At 42.4% G+C, this 21,152-nt stretch overlaps 1 protein-coding gene across 2 annotated transcripts in view; it reads right to left on the bottom strand.

The window, feature by feature from the left end:
- Window positions 1-21,152, bottom strand: part of stab1 (stabilin 1) — a 75,510-nt gene that overhangs the window by 47,561 nt on the left and 6,797 nt on the right. For both annotated transcript variants that reach the window (XM_055010724.1, XM_023262083.3), the window contains exons 10-34: window positions 16,930-17,057; window positions 16,779-16,855; window positions 15,264-15,386; window positions 13,474-13,611; window positions 13,126-13,197; window positions 12,719-12,832; window positions 11,911-11,964; window positions 11,027-11,107; window positions 10,796-10,954; window positions 9,915-9,977; window positions 9,027-9,119; window positions 8,860-8,946; window positions 7,977-8,088; window positions 6,552-6,738; window positions 5,098-5,191; window positions 4,567-4,725; window positions 4,062-4,157; window positions 3,597-3,692; window positions 2,737-2,778; window positions 2,518-2,651; window positions 1,823-1,934; window positions 1,545-1,622; window positions 1,351-1,452; window positions 1,175-1,279; window positions 263-397 (exon numbers count right to left, since the gene is read on the bottom strand). In XM_055010724.1, coding sequence (XP_054866699.1) covers window positions 263-397; window positions 1,175-1,279; window positions 1,351-1,452; window positions 1,545-1,622; window positions 1,823-1,934; window positions 2,518-2,651; window positions 2,737-2,778; window positions 3,597-3,692; window positions 4,062-4,157; window positions 4,567-4,725; window positions 5,098-5,191; window positions 6,552-6,738; window positions 7,977-8,088; window positions 8,860-8,946; window positions 9,027-9,119; window positions 9,915-9,977; window positions 10,796-10,954; window positions 11,027-11,107; window positions 11,911-11,964; window positions 12,719-12,832; window positions 13,126-13,197; window positions 13,474-13,611; window positions 15,264-15,386; window positions 16,779-16,855; window positions 16,930-17,057 — 2,641 coding nt within the window. The remainder of the gene's footprint in view (window positions 1-262; window positions 398-1,174; window positions 1,280-1,350; window positions 1,453-1,544; window positions 1,623-1,822; window positions 1,935-2,517; window positions 2,652-2,736; window positions 2,779-3,596; window positions 3,693-4,061; window positions 4,158-4,566; window positions 4,726-5,097; window positions 5,192-6,551; window positions 6,739-7,976; window positions 8,089-8,859; window positions 8,947-9,026; window positions 9,120-9,914; window positions 9,978-10,795; window positions 10,955-11,026; window positions 11,108-11,910; window positions 11,965-12,718; window positions 12,833-13,125; window positions 13,198-13,473; window positions 13,612-15,263; window positions 15,387-16,778; window positions 16,856-16,929; window positions 17,058-21,152) is intronic.

Here is a 21,152-nt window from a genome sequence, read left to right as displayed (position 1 = left end):
TTTTTATTCTTTCTACCAGCAACATTCCTTCGGGATTAATTAATCCGCATCTTAGAGTTGAATCTCTTCTCCCATAAAATACCAAAAAAGAAAACTGAGGACCAGAAACGACACAAGAGCTTCTCTTGATCTTCACTTTTATCAGACGGTTAAAAAACAGAACTAAAACTGTTTTACTGGTTTGAAACAGAAAAGCTAAAAATGGGTGATTTTTGTTTTCTATTTTTCATCTTTGGTATCTGATGGGTTCTGGCTTAGGTACCTGGTTCTGGCGGTCCAGGTGGAACTGGACCTGGTAGTCGGCTCCCAGCAGAGTGCTCTTCAGCGTCCCGTCCCCCAGGTGGTCTGGAAACAGCAGCTCATAGGGAACCACGTGGTATCGGAACACATCTGGATCCTGCACAGAACCGGGAGCAGAACTCAGTTCTCATTTTATGGATGAACTCTGACAATCTTTTCTATTTTCACCCTCAAAGGAATCTGCAGAACCATTTTAGAGGTTCAGTATCTCCAGGAACAGACAGAACAGTTCCATCAGATCAGAACCAGTAGAGAACAGTTTCATTATTGAACTTTTCATTTATTCATGTTGGTTCCATTTTTTTATTTTTACTTTTTCCTAGAATAAATAAAGAAATTAATTTTTCATTCTGTGTCACAGTGACAGAAAACATTTGACGTAAATTTGAACAGATTTTTAGTTGTTATGGATATTCTGTAAATTAAATGATCTTTTCTTCTGATTGAGAAGACATCTCTGAGTTCTTCATGTTGGTGGATGTTGGTGGATCAGGAAGATGTTGGTGGATGTTGGTGGATCAGGAAGATGTTGGTGGATGTTGGTGGATCAGGTGGATGTTGGTGGATGTTGGTGATAAGGTGGATGTTGGTGGATCAGGTAGATGTTGGTGGACATTGGTGGACGTTGGTGGATGTTGGTGATATGGTGGATGATGGTGGATGTTGGTGTATCAGGTGGATGTTGGTGGATCAGGAGGATTGCTGGTGGATGTTAGTGGATCAGGTGGATGTTGGTGGATCAGGTGGATGTTGGTGGATCAGGAGGATGTTGGTGGATCAGGTGGATGTTGGAGGATGTTGGTGGATGTTGGTGGATCAAGTGGATATTGGTGGATCAGGAGAATGTTGGTGGACCAGGAGGATGTAGACCTACCAGGACAGAGGAGTTGGTTATGTCCAGATGTTTCCTCACTGCTGTATCTGAAGGCAGCAGCAGGGTGAAGGAGGACATGGACAGCTGATCCGTCAGGTTGTACATCTGAGAAGGAACTCTCAGTTTATACCAGAAGATGAAGATCTGCAGAACCGTGAAGCTGAACTCAGACTTACGGCAGCAAACTGTCTAAACAGGCTGAAGTTGGAGGAGGAGTTCAGGAAGGACATGAGGAGGGGAGGCTCAGGAGGGAGGTCCGACCGGGACGGAACCAGAACCTGAACACAAAAACATCTGCGGTGTTTATTACAGCTCAGTTCTTCAGAAAAAACGCTCCATCTTCTGGTCATGAAGTCGTCTGTCTGGGTACCTGGTCGATGACGTGGAGATAGCCGTTGATGGCAGGCAGGTTGTGTTTGATGATGGAGGCGTTTCCGATCCGTATCACCTGGAACAGAACCACAGGTGAGTAGAACAGCTAACGGACTGAACTGGCTCATAAACTATCTACTGAGAACTAACACAAGACTCATAAATCTGGTTTCTCTCTGAGAAGGACATGAGTTGAGCTGTTTGTGTAGAAGGATTCAGTTTCTACTGTTTGTTGGTTTCTGCGCCTCGGAGGATGGACCTCCTGCTGGTCCTCACCCCGCTGCTGTTGGTCACCTCCCACTGGGTCGGCGGGTTCATGGTGTCCAACCTGCGGCCCACCAGGTGATCCAGGTCCTCCAGTGAGAAGATCCCTGGCAGCAAGAGAGACCTGAGACCAGGAGAGGAACGAAGAACCAAACATCTGTCAGCATCACAGAACATAACATGGAATATTAGAATTATAACCCTCTGGAGACACCGATGGAAGCATCAGACCCTCATTAAAGCACCACCTCTGGATCAGGTGGATGTTGGTGGATGTTGGAGGATGTTGGTGGATGTTGGAGGATGTTGGTAGATGTTGATGGATGTTGATGGACGTTGGTGGATCAGGTGGATGTTGGTGGATGTTGGTAGATGTTGGTGAATGTTTTATCAGGTGGATGTTGGTGATCAAGAGGATGTTAAGGGTTTAAGTTAATGAATTGTGTTGACGTTAATGTCGGCTACATTTAGATTATGTATAATTTAAACTCAAATTTCTGTATTAGTTTATGTGAAACTGAATTCAAATCAATGTAACTTCCTGAATCTGGCTTCATAACTCAGTTTTTCTTCACAATGAGTTCAGGATTTTATTTCGGAGGGTTAATTCAAATACATCTGGCTGTAGAGAAACATCTGGTTCTCAGACTCGGTGTGGTTTGTTGGTTGAACGGTGGGCGATGTTTGGGGCCATGTGATTGGCTGACCGCAGGAAGCAGGGCAGGTGGTGCCGGCTGGTCCAGAAGTTGTACTCAGCAGAACTCATGTTCTTCACAGCTTCTCTAGACGGAACCAACACTGTGACGTTCCCACTCAGGTCCTCAGACAAGGAGTGCAGCGTCTGCCAGAACACAACACCGACGTCACCTTCAGGAGCTTTAAAACGTTGGTCTGAATTACCTATGGCAGGTGCGCTTGTGACTCACCTGAATGAATCGATATGAAGGGAACAAGTGTGTTTCCAGCTCCTGCAAACACACAAATACACTGTTATTAACACAAAATCACCAGAATGACTCCATTATAAGCCACAAAACACAGAGAAAGCCTTTCAATATTCAACTGTCACACAGTCCTTGAATGCAACGTATCTTACCTTCAGTTCCATCTGGAACATGAACAAAATCTCTGCTTAAAATGGACAGAATTCATCACAAAGTCTACAAAAATAAACAGCTTCCCACAAAAAAAAGATTATGTGAAAACCCAGAAGTTCTTCCAAATATCCAGAGAGTTTCAGGTTGAACTGCAGGCAGTGTTTCCTCAGAGAGACTGAGAGGAAAACCAATAAAATAAATGCAGCACAAACAGAGAACAGACAAGCAGGTTGTTGGAGATCCATCCAGCATGGTGAAACATCTTTTACTGATGATGAGCAGAGTAGAGAGGAAAGCACAACACCAGAAAGAGACACAAAACAACATAAAGAACACACAAAATGACAAGAATGAGAAACAAAACGGCAGAAACAGGGTGTAAAACGATAAAAACGAGACACAAAATGACAAAAAGGAGACACAAAACGACCAAAATGAGACAAGACGACAGAAACAAGATCTAAAATGACAGAAACAAGACACAAAATGACAAAAACGAGACACAAAATGACAGAAACAAGACAAAACAACAAAAACGAGACAAGACGACAAAAACAAGACACAAGACGACAAAATGAGACAAAGAGAGAAACGAGACAAAAAAAAAACGTCTCAAACACGACACCACCACCAGTTTCTTCCACTAAAGCTGCTGCTGCTGGTCCAGGTGAGCTCAGGTGAGTTTTTACCTCCAGTAAGTTTCCGTAGCAGATGTTTCCGTCTCCAGCGTATCCGTCTGGACAGGTACAGGTGTGAGTCCCGCCCTCCTTTAGTTGACACGTGGCCTGGAACACAAACACTAATAAACACCTGGAACACTAATAAACATCTGGAACACTAATAAACATCTGGAACACTAATAAACACCTGGAACACTAATAAACATCTGGAACACTAATAAACACCTGGAACACTAATAAACACCTGGAACACTAATAAACATCTGGAACACTAATAAACACCTGGAACACTAATAAACACCTGGAACACTAACAAACACCTGGAACACTAATAAACATCTGTAACACAAACACCAATAAACATCTAGAACTCCCACTGGTACTGTCAATTGTTGTGTTGCTGTGTTGTTGTGTGTGTCTGTCTGTGTGTGTTGTTGTGTCGTTGTTGTGTTGTTGTCTGTGTCATTGTGTTACCAGTTCATGACAGCCTCCGTTGTTTTTCAGACAGGGGTCGATGAGGTCGCACACGATTCCATTTCCCATATAACCAGTTTTACAAACACACTCACTCTGCAGACGCACAAACAGACACACAAAGACACAGACAGACACACAAAGACACAAACAGACACACAAACAGACACAGAGAGTGAGAAGTTGTGAGTCAGTGGAAACTAAACTTGTTAACATTTGAACATTCAAACCTTAAAGAGAAAAATGTCGACACTCCATGGATGAGTTGCTCCAGAACAACTTCTGAACTGTTTGTGTCGTCAGGAGTTGTTGTGTTGTTCTCGGGTGTTGTGTAGTTGTTGTGTTATTGGGTGTTGTGTAGTAGTTGTGTTTACCTGTCCAGGTCCAATGTGTTTACATTTGGCATTGTTTTGTGTAGTTGTGTAGCAGTTGTGTATTAGTTGTGTCGATGTCGTGTAGATATTGTGTATTAGTTGTGTAGATGTTGTGTAGTAGTTGTGTTTACCTGTCCAGGGCCGATGTGGTTACAGTCGGCGTTGGGGCTACAGCCTCCTCGAGTCTCCAGATCACAGTTGTTGATCTCAACACAAACTTTGCCATCACCTGTCCAGCCTTCAGCACACGCACAGCTAGCCTCACCTGGACGCACAAACACACACTGGGCCTGCGCACGTACACACACACACACACACACACACACACACACACACACACACACACACACACACACACACACAGGTAATAATACTTCAGAAATAAAAAAAGTATTTTACAACAGTTTTTCATACGTTTGGCCGGTCTGGCCCCTAACCCTACTCCCACTAACCCTACTACCCCTATCCCTACTCCCACTAACCCTACTACCCCTAACCCTACTACCCCAAACCCTACTACCCCTAACCCTACTACCCTAAACCCTACTACCCCTAACCCTACTACCACTAACCCTACTACCCCTAAACCTACTACCCCTAACCAGCTGCAGGACTTTTAACTGAACCACAGTGAGTTAAATGAGAGTTGATGTTTGTCTTACGTTGGAGTCGCAGCCTCCTCGGTTGTTTTTCATGCAGGGGTTAATGGGAGAACACGAGTAACCATCACCTTCGTATCCGTCTCTGCACAAACACCTACAGAACCGACAGGTACCGAGGTCAGAACCGACAGGTACCAAAGTCAGAACCAACAGGTACCAAAGTCGGAACCGACAGGTACCGAAGTCGGAACCAACAGGTACCGAGGTCAGAACCGACAGGTACCAAAGTCGGAACCGACAGGTACTGAAGTCAGAACCAGCAGGTACTGAAGTCGGAACCGACAGGCACCAAAGTCGGAACCGACAGGCACCAAAGTCAGAACCAACAGGTACCGAGGTCGAAACCAACAGGTACCAAGGTCAGAACCGACAGGGACCAAAATCAGAACCGACAGGTACCGAAGTCAGAACCAACATGTACCAAGGTCAGAACCGACAGGTACCAAAGTCGGAACCGACAGGTACTGAGATCAGAACCAACAGGTACCAAAGTTGGAACCAACAGGTACTGAGACTTCATTTCACATTGACAACATGTAGACGACAAATAAAGACACATTCACCAGTGATGCTGCTACAGTTACAACAAATCTGGTTCTGACTGGAACCAACAACTGATCACAAAGGGTTATTTTTAGGGTTAGTAGGGGTAGTATGATTAGTAGAGTTAGTAGGGGCATTAGGGTTAGTAGGGGTAGTAGAGTTAGTAGGGGTAGTAGGATTAGTAGGGTAGTAGGGTTAGTAGGGGTAGTAGGGTTAGTAGGGGTAGTAGGATTAGTAGGGTAGTAGGGTTAGTGGGGTAGTAGGGGTAGTAGGATTGGTAGGGGTAGTAGGATTAGTGGGGGGAGTAGGGTTAGTAGGGTTAGTAGGGGGAGTAGGAGTAGTAGCATTAGTAGGGGTAGTAGGGTTAGTAGGGGTCGTAGGGTTAGTAGGGGCAGTAGGGTTAGTAGAGTTACTAGGGGCAGTAAGGGTTAGTAGGGGCAGTAGGGTTAGTTGGGGTAGTAGGGTTAGTAGGGGTAGTAGGATTAGGGTGTTATATCTCCACAAAATGTCTGTGTAGCATGTATAGACGTGTGTGTGTTTCTTACATTGTGTGTAGTCCTGTGTGTGTGTGTGTGTGTGTCTTACGTTGTGTGTAGTCCTGTGTGTGTGTGTGTGTCACATGTTGTGTGTAGTCCTGTGTGTGTGTGTCACATGTTGTGCGTAGTCCTGTGTGTGTCTTACATTGTGTGTAGTCCTGTGTGTGCATGTGTGTCTTACGTTTTGTGTAGTCCTGTGTGTGTGTGTGTCTTATGTTGTGTGTAATCCTGTGTGTGTTTCTTATATTGTGTGTAGTCCTTTGTGTGTGTCTTTTGTTATGTGTAGTCCTGTGTGTGTGTGTCTTACATTGTGTGTAGTCCTGTGTGTGTGTATGTCTTACATTGTGTGTAGTCCTGTGTGTGTGTGTGTCTTACGTTGTGTGTAGTCCTGTGTGTGTGCAGTAAGCATGCACGTGGCAGTGCTCCTGCAGACCGTCAGAGTTGCACGGCATCGCCGTTTTGTCGCAGAGATCTCCGGAGAACCCGACCAGACAGGATCCTCTGCGACACACTCCTCCACTGCCTGGACGGTTGTCACACACGCCGTGTACACAACGACACTCTGAGGACACACACAGGAAGCCCATCAGTTCAGACAGAGAGTCTTCTTCCTGAAGGGGGCGGGGCCAGACACTGAACCAGGATTAAAGTCATGGAGGAATCAACCATCTGACTGAAACATCAGCAGACATCTGTTTCTACATCATCATATTTATTCCCTCTTTATAACAGGAAATAGATTTATAACCCTAACCTTTTTAACCCTCTACATGCAGACGGTAAATAAAGACAATGTTCACCAGGGATGCTGCTACAGCTACAACAAACCCGGTTCTGACTGGAACCAACAACTGATCACAAAGGGTTATTATCAGGGGTACTAGGGTTAGTAGGGTTAAGGGTAGTAGGATTTGGGGTTGTAGGATTCGGGTGTAGAGTTAGGCATAGTAGGGTTAGAGGTAGTAGGGTTTGGGATAGTAGGGTTTGGGGTAGTAGGGTTTGCGTGTGGGGTAGTAGGGTTAGGGGTAATAGGGTTAGGGGTAGTAGGGTTTGGGGTAGTAGGGTTAGGGGTAATAGGGTTAGGGGTAGTAGGGTTTGGGTAGTAGGGTTTGGGTGTGGGGTAGTAGGGTTTAGGGTAACAGGGTTTTGGGGTAGTAGGGTTTGGGGTAGTAGGGTTTGGGGTAGTAGGGTTTGGGTGTGGGGTAGTAGGGTTTGGGGTAGTAGGGTTTGGGTGTGGGGTAGTAGGGTTTGGGTGTAGGGTAGTAGGGTTTTGGGTAGTAGGGTTAGGGGTAGTAGGATTTGGGTTAGGGGTAGTAGCATTTGGGGTAGTAGGGTTTGGGTGTGGGGTAGTAGGGTTTGGGGTAGTAGGGTGCGGTGTAGTAGGGTTAGGGGTAGTAGGGTTTGGGTTAGGGGTAGTAGGGTTTGGGGGAGTAGGGTGTGGGGTAGTAGGGTGTGGGGTAGTAGGGTTAGGGGCCAGACACTGAACCAGGATTAAAGTCATGCAGAAATCAACCATCCGACTGAAACATCAGCAGAAAGAGAAGCTACCTGGCCGGCTCTACATCATCAGATTTATTTCTAGAAATCAGACTGAGGAACATCATGAAGAAGTCAACCTAAGGTTCAACAGTACCAAACGGAACCAGACTAGAGACCAACGGTACCAAACGGAACCAGACTAGAGACCAATGGTACCAAACAGAACCAGACTAAAGAACAATGGTACCAAACAGAACCAGACCCCAAAGTTCTTCTGGGTCAGTTCTGTCAGGTTTGGGTTATGCAGGGTTCTGTTGGTACCTTCGTTGCAGCGTTCTCCGTGTTTGTTGGGATCGGAGCAGATGTGGCAGGCAATGCCGCTCAGACCCGGCTGGCAGCTGCACGACCCATTACCATGGATACCGTCAAAGCACTGCAAGGAACATAGAAACATGAACCTACAGAGAACATCAGCTGGTCAGAAACACGTGTTTCTGTGGAGATGTTTTGACTCATTGGTAGAACATTAAATGTCCTACCAATGAGTCCACATCAACATTTAGTCTAAACATCTAAAAACTGGAACCTTGTCTGGTCAAACTTTACCACATCAGATTCTACTGATGTTAGAGTCTCAACAGTTGGAGAAATGTGGACCAAAGACTAGATTTTAGTAGAAACATGGATCCATCCATAGATAGATGCTAACAGGAACTTTATGGAGACATGAGACCAGCCTGATGTGAACATTTTACACTTTTTTCCATTTCAAAGTCCAGTAATTATCCATTATCATTTGGACAATTGTGAGTCATGTTGGACCATTTTTATCTTATTTTCAAGAGATTTTAGTCTTTCTTGGACACAACTGGGTCTTCTTTGATCATTTTTATCTTATTTTGAAGAGATTTTAGTCTTTATTAGACACATTCCATGTCTTTTCAGACCATTTTTATCTTATCTTGAAGAGATTTTTTGACTTTCTTGGACACATTTTGGGTCTTTTTGGACCATTTTTATCTTATTTTAAAGAGATATTTGCCTTCCTTGGACAAGTTTTAGGTGTTTCTGGACCATTTTTATCTTATTTTGAAGAGATTTTAGTCTTTCTTGGACATGTTTTGGGTCTTTTTGGATCATTTTTAACCTATTTTGAAGAGATTTTAGTCTTTCTGAAGGTGTGAAAAACTCGGCGGTTCCTTACAGTTCCTTTGTCGTAGCAGGGATGCTGGAAGCCTCCGATGCAGGGTTTGCAGTCAGGACCATAGAACCCTCTGCAGCATTCTGCTACCTGGAGGAACAACAGCCAGGTGAGATGTCAGTCTGACACCAACCCGCCGTCTCACCTGGACAGATAGAAGGTCCTCTCACCTGTTTGGTTGCATTGCAGAACTTAGCGCAGCCTTTACTGAGCAAGGATCGGAGAGGAGATGTGACGTATTCACAGCCGACCTGATGGCTGTCCTGAACACACGGGAAACACCTGAACAGGTAGCTCATCTACAGCTGTTCTATCATTACTATTATTATTATTAGTATTATTATTATTATTATTACTGACAGCCCAAATGGGTATCACAAAACGAAAAACGAGACACAAAACGACAAAAACGAGACACAAAATGACAAAAACGCAACAGAAAATGACAAAAACGAGACACAAAATGACAAAAATGAGAAACAAAACGTAAAAAATGAGGCACAAAACGACAAAAACGAGACAAAATGACAAAAACAAGACACAAAAACGCAACAGAAAATGATTAAAACAAGACACAAAATGAAAACAACAGTACACAAAACGACAAAAACGCGACAGAAAATAAAAACGAAATAAAATGACAAAAATGAGGCACAAAACGACAAAAACAAGACGACAGAAACAAGATCAAATGACAGAAACAAGACACAAAATGACAAAAACGAAGGAACAATCATGCCAAATTTCATGCTTATATCACAATTTGAATTGTGGTTTATAAACACAGCCATGAGACCCATTTGGCTGCCATCTTGAAAATTGGCTGCCATTTTGAATCTTTTGTTTGCCCAATCTGCTCCACTAACAGTCCTAAACTTCTTTACTAAACACGTGAATCTGTCATAAAAACAATCCTGGTTCACTAAAGGTCTTCTGGAAATACGACAGCACATTCTGGGTCAAAAATGTACGTTCAGAAAAGCTAATATTTTGCTAAACGCTGCTTCTGTGGTTCAGAAATACTGCAGAAATATTGACAATAAAGTAGTTTTTTTTACCATTTCAACAGTGCCGTGGGGACACTGAGTCTCATAGAGGTAACTGCAGTGGACACAAGGACCCTGGAGACACATAGAGAGACGTTAGCTTACTATTAGCACCTCTGCTAGTTTACTGTTAGCACCTTTCCTAGCTTAATGTTAGCATCTATGCTAGCTTACTGTTAGCACCCTTGTTAGCTTACTGTTAGTATCGATGTTAGCTTACTGTTAGCACCTCTGCTAGCTTACTGTTAGTATCTCTGCTAGCTTATTGTTAGCACCTCTGTTAGCTTCCTGTTAGCATCTGTGTTAGCTTACTGTTAGCACCTCTGTTAACTTACTGTTAGCATCTGTTAGCTTACTGTTAGCACTTCTGTTAGCTTACTTTTAGTATCGATGTTAGCTTACTGTTAGCACCTCTGCTAGCTTACTGTTAGTATCTCTGCTAGCTTATTGTTAGCACCTCTGTTAGCTTGGTGTTAGAATCAATGCTTGCTTACTGTTAGCACCTCTGCTAGCTTGCTGTTTGCATCTCTGTTAGCTTACTATTAGCACCTCTGTTAGCTCACTGTTAACATCTCTGTTCGACTTACCATTAGCATATCTGTTAGCTTACTGCTACCATCTCTGTTAGATTTACTTTTAGCTTTACTGTTAGCTTCACTGTTATCTTGATTGTTAACTTATGATTAGCCTACTGTTAGATTCACTTTTAGCTTTACTGTTAGCCTACTATTAGATTCAATGTTAGATTTACAGTTAGCTTCACTGTTAGCTTCACTGTTCACATCTCTGCTAGTTTCACTGTTAGTGGCATCATTAGCTTACTTTCATTTTGTGTGTCTTTGTTTCTTTGTTTGTTCTGTCCTGTTTGTTTGTTTGCCCCGCCCCCTGCTCACCACGGTGATCTTGCTCTCCGTGACATCACAGCGGTGGGGGAGGATGGGCAGGATGGAGGGCGGGAACAGCAGGCCGTCAATCATGTGGATGACACCATTGGACGCCATGATGTTGGTGCTCGCCAGCTGGACGCGTTTATCGCCCAATAAGATCCGACCCTGCAGGAAATGCAAACTGTAACACAGAACACGTGGAACACAGAACACGGGGAGGACCAATCAGACACCTACATCATCTGACACTCTGATGGTGATCATCTGATTGGCCATCGTCTGGATGCGAGGCAGAGCGCTGAGATCATCCACCGTCAGCTGGAGATGCATGAAAAACCTTCAAACATCTGGACGGATAAAAACATCTGGACACAACAAACACATCTGGACGGCGCACACATCTGAACACAAACATCTGGATGGAACAAACACATCTGGATGAAAAAACATCTGGACAGAACACACACATCTGGATGGAACAAAAACATCTGGATGAAACAAACATCTGGACAGAACACACACATCTGGACAAACAAACATCTGGGTGGAATACACACGCCTGGACAAAATAAACACATCTGGAGGGAACAAACACATCTGGACAAACACACACATCTGGATAGAACAAACATATCCGGACAGAATAAACACATCTAGATGGAACAAACACATCTGGACACAAACATCTGGATGCAACAAACATCTAGACGTAACAAACATCTGGACAGAACAAACATCTGGACGCAAACATCTGGATGGAACACACACATCTGGATTGAACACACACATCTGGATTGAACACACACATCTGGATGGAACAAACACATTTGGATGGAACAAACACATCTGGACAGAACAAAGACATCTGGACGGAACAAAGACATCTGGATGGAACAAACACATCTGGATTGAACACACACATCTGGATGGAACACACACATCTGGATTGAACACACACCTCTGGATGGAACAAACACATTTGGATGGATCAAACACATCTGGATGGAACAAACACATCTGAACGGAACAAAGACATCTGGACGGAACACAGACATCTGGACGGAACAAACACATCTGGACGGAACAAACATCTGCATTGGGTTTTCTGAGGCTGCTCTCACCACAGCCTGAGGGAAAACATGATGTCTGAGCAGCTCCTGGAGTTTGTGTTTGGCCTGAAAAGAGGCAGAAGATCATTAAATTATTGAACGTTTATTAAATGAAACTCGACACATGAGACGTTTAAAGACTCACATCAACAGTAAGAGTCACACAGGTTGGATTTATTGATGATTAAATCCGACCTGTGTTCACCAATCAGAGAGACTTTCTGTGTTTAGATTCCATATTTTTATTATGTTGTAAATTAATGGGATCTAATCAACCATAAAAAGATGATAATTCTAGCAGCTAAAATAACAGAAAATACCTGCAATAAAATTATAGCAATTTTCCAAAATTAAGACACTTTCTAGTCTTATTTTACACCAGCTCATGAGTATTTTTTCTTTTTTCAATGATTAATTAATTACATTTAAATGCATAAAAACAATAAAATTATCTGTAATATAAACTGTTAAAACAACTGTAAGAAACAGTCATGTTTCAGCACCTGGGATTTAAAAAATAAAATAAAAGAACGGAAGATGATCTCATAAAAATACAGTAATTTTGTGAAATTAAAATACATTTTCTTGCCTTCTTTTTAAGATTGTGTGTATTTTTAATTTAACAAACATTGAAATCACACATGGCTATTTTGTTACATGTCTGCAATCGAGTTGCAATCACACTGCATTCAATCTGCAATTGAGCTGCAGTCGTGATGCAATCACACTGCAATCAAGCTGCAATCACACTGCATTCGAGCTGCAGGAGTTGTGCGTTTCCTGCAGCAGATCTAACCACTGGTATCCATCGAGTCCTTACGTCATGCAGCATGTACAGGATGCTGCCGTCTCGGGCTCGGTCTATTGCCTGGTTGGTCGGGACGAACACCGTGATCGGACCCGGACCCTTCAGAGGAGGAGGCGACCCGCAGTTCTGCAGAAACAAAGAAACGCTGCTGTGATTAAAGGATTCAGAGTTAAGTTTAATGTTTCCTCCTTCAGGTGCAACAATGTCAAAACTTCTGTCAACAAAAACAGCTTCTTAATGTTGCAGAAAAATGAGACTGTGAGCGAAAAACAGTGATTCAGTTTTAGCAGCAGTTGAACCCGTCTCACTCTGCTGGTTCTAGTTCTGGTGACGGTGAAACAAAAAGATGATCAAAGTGTAAATGTGGACAGAAAGCTTGAATCAAACCTCCTCCTGTTGGTTAAACTCATGATACTCACGTCCACCAGAGACAGGAAACGGTTGAATTTCCCATCTTTTGTCAGAATCTCTCCGACTGTCAAATCAGCAAACTGGAAAAAAATCAGATGATTTTAACTTTTTATTCAAGCTGAAGCCTCTGAAAGGCAACAAACACCATTTATCTGTCAGCAAATGAACTGAATCAAAGTTTAAACCAATCAGTTTATTCCACGTTTCCATGGAAAATAGACCAAAAATAAACGATTGGCTGGACCCAGATACATAAAGAACCTTTTGAAGAACCTCATACAGAACGTAAAGAAGCATTAATAAACTAATAAACTAAACCCAGCAGATGATCAGAAACGAGGACAGCTAAAGCTCACCTGTTCATCTCGAGCTGCCCTGTCCGACTGCGAGCTGCGGATTGGCCGGTCGATGATGTGGATGATGCCATTGGCTGCTGGCAGGTCCCGCAGGACGACAGAATAGAACCTGCTGGGTTCCTCCATCAGGATGAACCTCTGTGGTGAAACCAGGAAGTGTCTTCATGTTAGCATCCGTTAGCTTCTCTCCTGCTCTCTGGGCTCATTAAACTGCATTATGAGCATTCTGGCCTAGTGAGATCAATTTAAAATCAAATTCAAGGATTATCTTTGTTTGGTTTCAGCTCTAACTCACATATCAGTCAATTAGAGATGTAGAAGCAAAGTGGAAATGAAAAACACCAACTCTGTAGAAATCATAGATATCTAATGTAAACAGCAGTGGACCCAGAGTAGAACCTTGAGGACCACCAGTGGACCCTGATGGATGACTCTGACATACTGAGACTTCTTCAATATTTGGAATTCTTGGATTTTCCTTAGTAGACTACAGACCAAACTCACAGGTTAGTTCAAGGCGTAGAAGTAAATCAGAAATAAACTGTTAGAACAATTAAGATTTTAATCACATAATATGACTGCAGACAGCTTGAACCTTCCTCCTCACCACAAAGCAACAACTGGTGTGATAACAAGTTGCCTAGATAAAGTTTGTGAGCTGATTCTGAAACCAGATGGTCCAAGGAGAACAAAAACACCAACTCTGTAGATTGAAAACCATCGATATCTAATATAAACAACAGTAGAACCAGGATAGAACACCTTGAGGAACACCAGTGGACACCGGAGGGATAATTCCAACATACTGAGACTGATCTAATTCCTATGATTCTTAGATTTTCTTTGGTTGATTTCAGTCCTAATTAGGTGGTCCAACAAGAACACTGACACTATAGACGGTAAAACATCGATATCTAATGTAAACAGCAGTGGACCCAGGATAGAACCCTGAGGAACACCAGTGGACACTGATGGATGACTGAGTCTAACTCTTATAATTCTTGGACTTTCTTTAGTAGATTTCAGTTCCAACTATTGGTCCAACAAGAACACCAACTCTATAGACATTAAACCATCGATATCTGATGTAAACAGCAGTGGACCCAAGATAGAACCTTGTGGAACACCTTATTGATGATTCCAATATACTGAAATTGATTTAACTCTTTTAAAGCCTAGATTTTCTTTAGTTTTTCAGTCCTAATTAGGTGGTCCAACAAGAACAAGAACAAACTGTATAGATGGTAAAACATCAATATCTAATGTAAACAACAGTGGACCAAGAATAAAGCATTGAGGAACACATGTGGACACGAATGGATGATTCTGACTGTAACTCTTATAATTCTTGGAATTTCTTTGGTTGTTTCAGTCCTAACTATTGGTCCAACAAGAACACCAACTCTACACACATTAAACCATAGATATCTGATGTAAACAGCAGTGGACCCACGATAGAACCCCGAGGAACACCAGTGGACACTGATTAATGATTCCAACATACTGAGACTGATGTAACTTTTGGAATTCTTGGATTTTCTTTGGTTGGTTTTAGTCCTAATTGGGTTGTCTGACAAGAAAAAGAACAAACTCTGTAGACGGTGAATCACTGATATACAAAAATTCTAAAGTTTCTGTTCAGATGTTCCTGTTGTCAGTCAGCAGAACGAGGATGAAACAGAGGAACTCATCCAGACTACATGCTAACATGCTGATGGATCATCTCCTGACTGAAGAATCATCTCCTGAACCTTCAGAGGTTCCTGGTGGTTCTGCAGTTGAAGTCTCACCTGGTGGTCTTTGGTCCTCAGCTTGGCCCCTCCGTACATGTTGAAGTCTCGTCCCTGCAGGTCGCCGTAGAGGAACTGACCCAGGATCAGGTGGTTTTTACACATCAGCTCCTCATTAACGTCCTACAGACATCAGAAGCTTCGTTTCAGTCCCATCTTCGTCAACGTCATCAAGTCCAGAAACTTTTACTGATGTTGGACAGATTTTTATAGGATACAAGTTTTACCCATCCAGGACCAGCTCTGAGTCTCTTTGGACGAGTTTGTAGTCACTTTTAACCTTGTTTTAAATCAGTTCAGACAAAATTATTTGAGATCTCAAAAACGTTCATCATGTCTTATTAATGCAGTAGTTTTAAGTTCTTTTGTTCAGACGTAAGGTGAATAGATAGTTGTTGATTTCCTTGAGAGTTTTGGCAAAAGCTATCACCTTCTTCAGAAGCGTCTCACCACGACATGCCATTACAGCGTAGGCATGGTTGGCCTAGCGAATCTGGCAGCTCTACTGGGCGTGCCGCGAATACTGGCTGTCAAAACCTGCCGGTTGACACGTCACAAGCTATCAGTGAGACGCTTCTGAAGAAGGCGAGAGCTTTCGTCGAAACTGTCAAGGTAATCAACATCTTTCTATTCACTTTATGTCTGAGTAAAAGAACTTAAAACTACTAAAATTATTTGAGTCTTTATGGACAGTTTTTAGTCACTTCTAACCTTGTTCTAAGTCATTTTAGATAAATTTTAGTTCTTTGGATGCGTTTTTAGTCATTTTCAATCTTTTCTAAGTCAGTTTAGACAGATTCGAGTCTTTTTGGACGAATTAATTTCCTCCTTGAAACTCAACATGCTCCTGAGTTCTACTGTTGGATTTTATTTTCATCACATTGCTTTTGTGTCATTTTTGCCAAATTTTTGTCACTTTGAATACATTTCAAATTCTGTAAAAACATGCAGTCATTTGAACAATTTTTTAAAAAAATTTTGATTAATTTTGGAGAAATTTCTTGGTTTGATCTAGCATCCGCTGGTAGTTAGTTGGTAACGTTCTGAGAACATTCAGACGCCTGAACATCAAATGGTTGTTTTACGACTGATTCATGTCTGGACTATTTTCATGATGAGTAGATTCATTTAGACAATGTATTTTTCTCTAAAAAAAAGCAAAATAACGGTTTTATTTACGTCTGTGTCGTTGGGACAAACTGGACCTGACTGTAAAAAGCTGCTCAGCACGAAATAGCACTCAGATTTACAGAATAAACTAAAAGAATAGATGAAAATAGTGATTTCTATTAAAGAAATCCAGATTTCTGTGAACAGAGTGTAAAGGTTCAGTCTGTCTGTCAAAGATCTTCTGGGATCCTCTCAGACTTTAATGGAAAGTTTAAATCGTCTGTAGCTGAATTCTGAGGGTTGTTTTTCCTCCTGTGTTTACTGAGTGTTGCAGAAACAGCAGAATTTAAATCAAGTTTTTGGTTTTTAGATGTTTAGTTCAGACATGAAGCTAGGAATCCTGACCGTCAGTGGTGTCTTCAGCAGCGGGACGAAGGCGGTAAACGGTCCGTTGTGGTTCAGCAGCAGCGAACATCCTTTCTCTGTAAAAAAGAAAAGACTTGAACAGAGAAACAAACAGAACGTCGCTGATGAACGCTCGGCGGGATTATATTACCGAACAGTGCCACGGCTCCGGTCAGGTTCTCCCTCTGGCTGCCGCTTCGGTCCAACTCCATCAGACGCTCCATCAGGTTACCGTAGCAACGCCGTCCGTCACCAATCTCACTCGCCTCACACACACACCTGAGAGAGGGGGCGGAGCCAACAGGTGACCTCAGAGGACGCAGTTTAATTCATGCAAAATGTTCAAACCAGAAAGTTCCTGTAAGTGTTGATCTATAGGTTGATCATGAAATGTGTCCAAAACATGAAGTTGGTTTAAAATGACCAAAATTGTCAAAAATGACACAAATGAATAATTATTGGTCTTTGAAAATGAACATTTGGTGATTTAGTGTCTCCATAAAGTTCCTGTAAGTGTTTATCTATGGGTGGATCCATGTTTCTAATAAAATCCAGTCTTTGGTCCACATAACATCAGTAGAATCTGCTGGGTTAAAGTCTGACCAGACAAGGTTCCAGTTTTTAGAGGTTTCGAATTGTCAAAATGCTCATATGATCCTATTTGGAGAGCTTTTTTTGGTCATTGTGGTCTATTTTGAACAATTTTGGGGTAATTTTGGACACATTCTGTGGGATTTTTAACCATTTTGCATCATTTTAAACAAGTTTTGAGTTATTTTTTGACCAGTTCAAGTTGTTTAGGACAATCATAAATACAGTCTAAGGTGACTTGAATTCAAAATGACTCAAAATTTGTCCAACAAATAGAGAAATTTCTCCAACTGTTGAGGCTCTAACATCAGTAGTATCTGATGTGTTAAGTTTGGCCAGACAAGGTTCCAGTTTTTAGATGTTTAGACTCAAAATTTGTTGGTTTAAAAAATTGGTTTAAAGTGAATTACAATTGTCAAAAATGACACAACTGAATAATTCTTGGTCCTTGAAAATAGACATTTGGTGATCTAGTGCAGTGGTTCTCAAATTTTTTCTGTCGGGCCTCCCTTCGGAGGATATATATATGAAGAGTTTATTTGCAAAACTGATCGTTCTATTTTTATAAATTTTCAGAAAACTTATTTTTTCATTGTTCACTTGAGATATCAATCAAACTGAAGTTGAGTGGATTTGACTCAGTAGAAAATACATGACAAAATAGAGATAACTTTAAAAATAAAATTGTATTAAAAATAGATTTTTTCCCATTTAAACTTTGTTTTTTTGGCAAAAACATAACTCCACAATCAAACTTTACACAGTTCAGTATTCCACTAACAGTAGAGAAAAGGCTGTCATGCTCAATAAAACTTTACAAATCATTTTATAAACTTTCTAAATTCATCACCACCATCACTCCTCATCATCACCACCGTCATCACCCCTCATCATCACCACCATCATCACCCCTCATCATCACCACCGTCATCCCTCATCACCCCTCATCATCACCACCATCATCACCCCTCATCATCACCACCGTCACCCGTCATCATCACCACCATCATCACCCCTCATCTTCACCACCGTCACCCGTCATCATCACCACCGTCATCCCTCATCACCCCTCATCATCACCACCGTCACCCGTCATCATCACCACCATCATCACCCCTCATCTTCACCACCGTCACCCGTCATCATCACCACCGTCATCCCTCATCACCCCTCATCATCACCACCATCATCACCCCTCATCATCACCACCGTCACCCGTCATCATCACCACCGTCACCCCTCATCATCACCACCATCATGCCTCATCATCACCATCATCATCACCACCATCACCCCTCATCATAGGGCTGGGCGATAAATCGATTTTATCGATTAATTCAACTTTGTACTTAATGTCGATTTGTTTTTATGAAAATCGATTTTCTCATCAACATCCGCCACCAACGCCTTCCCGCTGGGCTCCCGTAGTTCAGAGTGCGCCCCCCTCCCCCCCACGCTTGATACACAAACAACATGGCGGCGAGCGGTGCAGATCTAAAGGTACGTTTCCACTAGATGCTATTTTCCCGCACGGCAACGTACCACATCTGAAAATCACACGGACGGCGGTCACTAGCAGACCACAACATGGTCACATGACAGTGCTGAGCAACAGCAGGTCGCTACGTGGTCACATGACCGAGCTTTCAGCTGGACAGTCCTGCAGACAAGTCGGATAAACACAGCGGCTCGGCCGCAAATTTTCCCTTTTATTTCAAAAAACACGTCAGCGAAAAGTATTTCTGAAAGCATTTGAGGTGAGAAATAATCTGCAGCAGCTGAATCTGTCCTCGTTTTAGGTCACTGATGCCTAGTTTAGAAGTTTGAGGACAGTTTCACGATGCGTGGAATCTCCGCATGCAGCATGCATTTTGCTTAAAGTAGAAGTCAGTCTACTTTATGCAAATGAGCTGTAGCCCGCTCCAGGTAAAAACGCACTGCAACCGGACCAGCATGCCACATGTGGGGCATTTCCAGCTGCGATCCGGTGTGTTTACCTGGAGAGGGCTGCAGTTCATTTGCATAAAGTAGACTGGACTCCAGCCTGCAGAGATTAGGTAGGGGGTAAAAAAAAAAAATCGGATAAATCGTGACTCGGGATTTTTTGTGAAAAAATCTGAGATTGTTTTTTAGGCCATATCGCCCATCCCTACCTCATCATCATCATCATCACCCCTCATCATCACCACCATGACCCCTCATCATCACCACTGTCACTCCTCATCACCATCATCGTCACCCCTCATCATCACCATCATCCCTCATCATCATCATCATCACCACCATCACCCCTCATCATCACCACCATCATCACCCCTTATCACTACCCTCCCTTCTCATCACTCCTCATTACTGCCTCTCAGTCCTTTCTGCCAACATCACGTCCCACATCAGCCAAGGCATCCTCATAGAATGTGCGGACTGTTTTACTAACTCCAATTTGGCCTAGCAGGTTGAGGACATCAGCCTTCTTTGCCTCCTTTACACAGTTTATCGCTGGAGCAAGAGCTGGTTTGAAGGTTTCCCACTTTTTACCATGCTTCAAAAGAGCATGGTAAGAGAAGTCACCACTGTACTGCTGCTTAAAGCCTAGCTTGTTGCCGTTGATTTCCAATACCTTGGCATCATTAATTTTAAATGCTCGAGTGGAGGAACAGTGTTTAGCTGCAGCAGCTTTAAAGTCATAGCATTTCCAATGTTTTCCATACACATGTACATTCCCAGGTTTGTGCATAATTTCCAGGTATTCCAATGGCAGCAGTATAGTGTCTTTTTTCCTAATTTCTTGCTCCAAACAACCAAAGACATGGTCAGGGGGCATGAAACTATGGCCACAGACTGGATAAGTATACTCCATTCTTAGTTTGTTGTATTTTTGCTTCCTCAGGGCAAAAAGTTAGAAAACTGGAACCTTGTCTGGTCCAACTTTACCACATCAGATTCTACTCATGTTAGAACCTCAACAGTTGGAGAAATGTGGACCAAAGACTGGAATTTAGTAGAAATATGGATCCATCCATAGATAAACACTGACAGGAACTTTATGGAGACACAGCCTGGATCAGAGGTTTTGGACTTTTTACATGATCAGGAACCAGTAATTAAACTGATCCTCTGCTGAATCTGCCCAGTCATCCTGATCTGATGGAACTATTCTGATCTCCTCACAGTTCATGGATGTTGGTTTATTTCTGGAGATACTGAACCTTTAAAATGTCTCCCATCGCTCTTTTAAGGTGAAAATGTGGAACTTCTCAGGTCTGAAATCACAAAATTCTCTGAATTCTCCAGTTTTCCAAAACTTAGTTTTGGGTCCCAGATAACTGATGATTAAACTGTGCACAGAATCTGATACATGGACCTCTAGACCTGGTTCTGGTCTGGATGGAGATCTGGAGATGAAGACTGAACCACAACCAGAGTCCAGTTGTGTTACAAAAACGCTACACAAAACGACAAAAATGAGATGCAAAACGACAAAAAAGAGACAGAAAATGACAGACAAGACAGAAAACGACAAAAAGGAGACAGAAAACAACAAAAACAAGACTGAAAATGACAAAAACAAGACTGAAAATGACAAAAACAAGACAGAAAATGACAAAAAGGAGACAGAAAACGATAAAAAGGAGACAGAAAATGACAAAAAGGAGACACAAAATGACAAAAAAGAGACACAAAACAACAAAAATGAGACAAACGACAAACACAAGATGCAAAATGATGAAAAACAGACAGAAAACAACAAAAATGTGACACAAACAACAAAAACGAGACATAAAA

This window comes from Amphiprion ocellaris, chromosome 5, assembly GCF_022539595.1.
Source record: "Amphiprion ocellaris isolate individual 3 ecotype Okinawa chromosome 5, ASM2253959v1, whole genome shotgun sequence".
NCBI lineage: Eukaryota > Metazoa > Chordata > Actinopteri > Pomacentridae > Amphiprion > Amphiprion ocellaris.
Note: the sequence above shows the minus strand (reverse complement) of the source record. Positions and strands in the feature narration are given on the sequence as shown.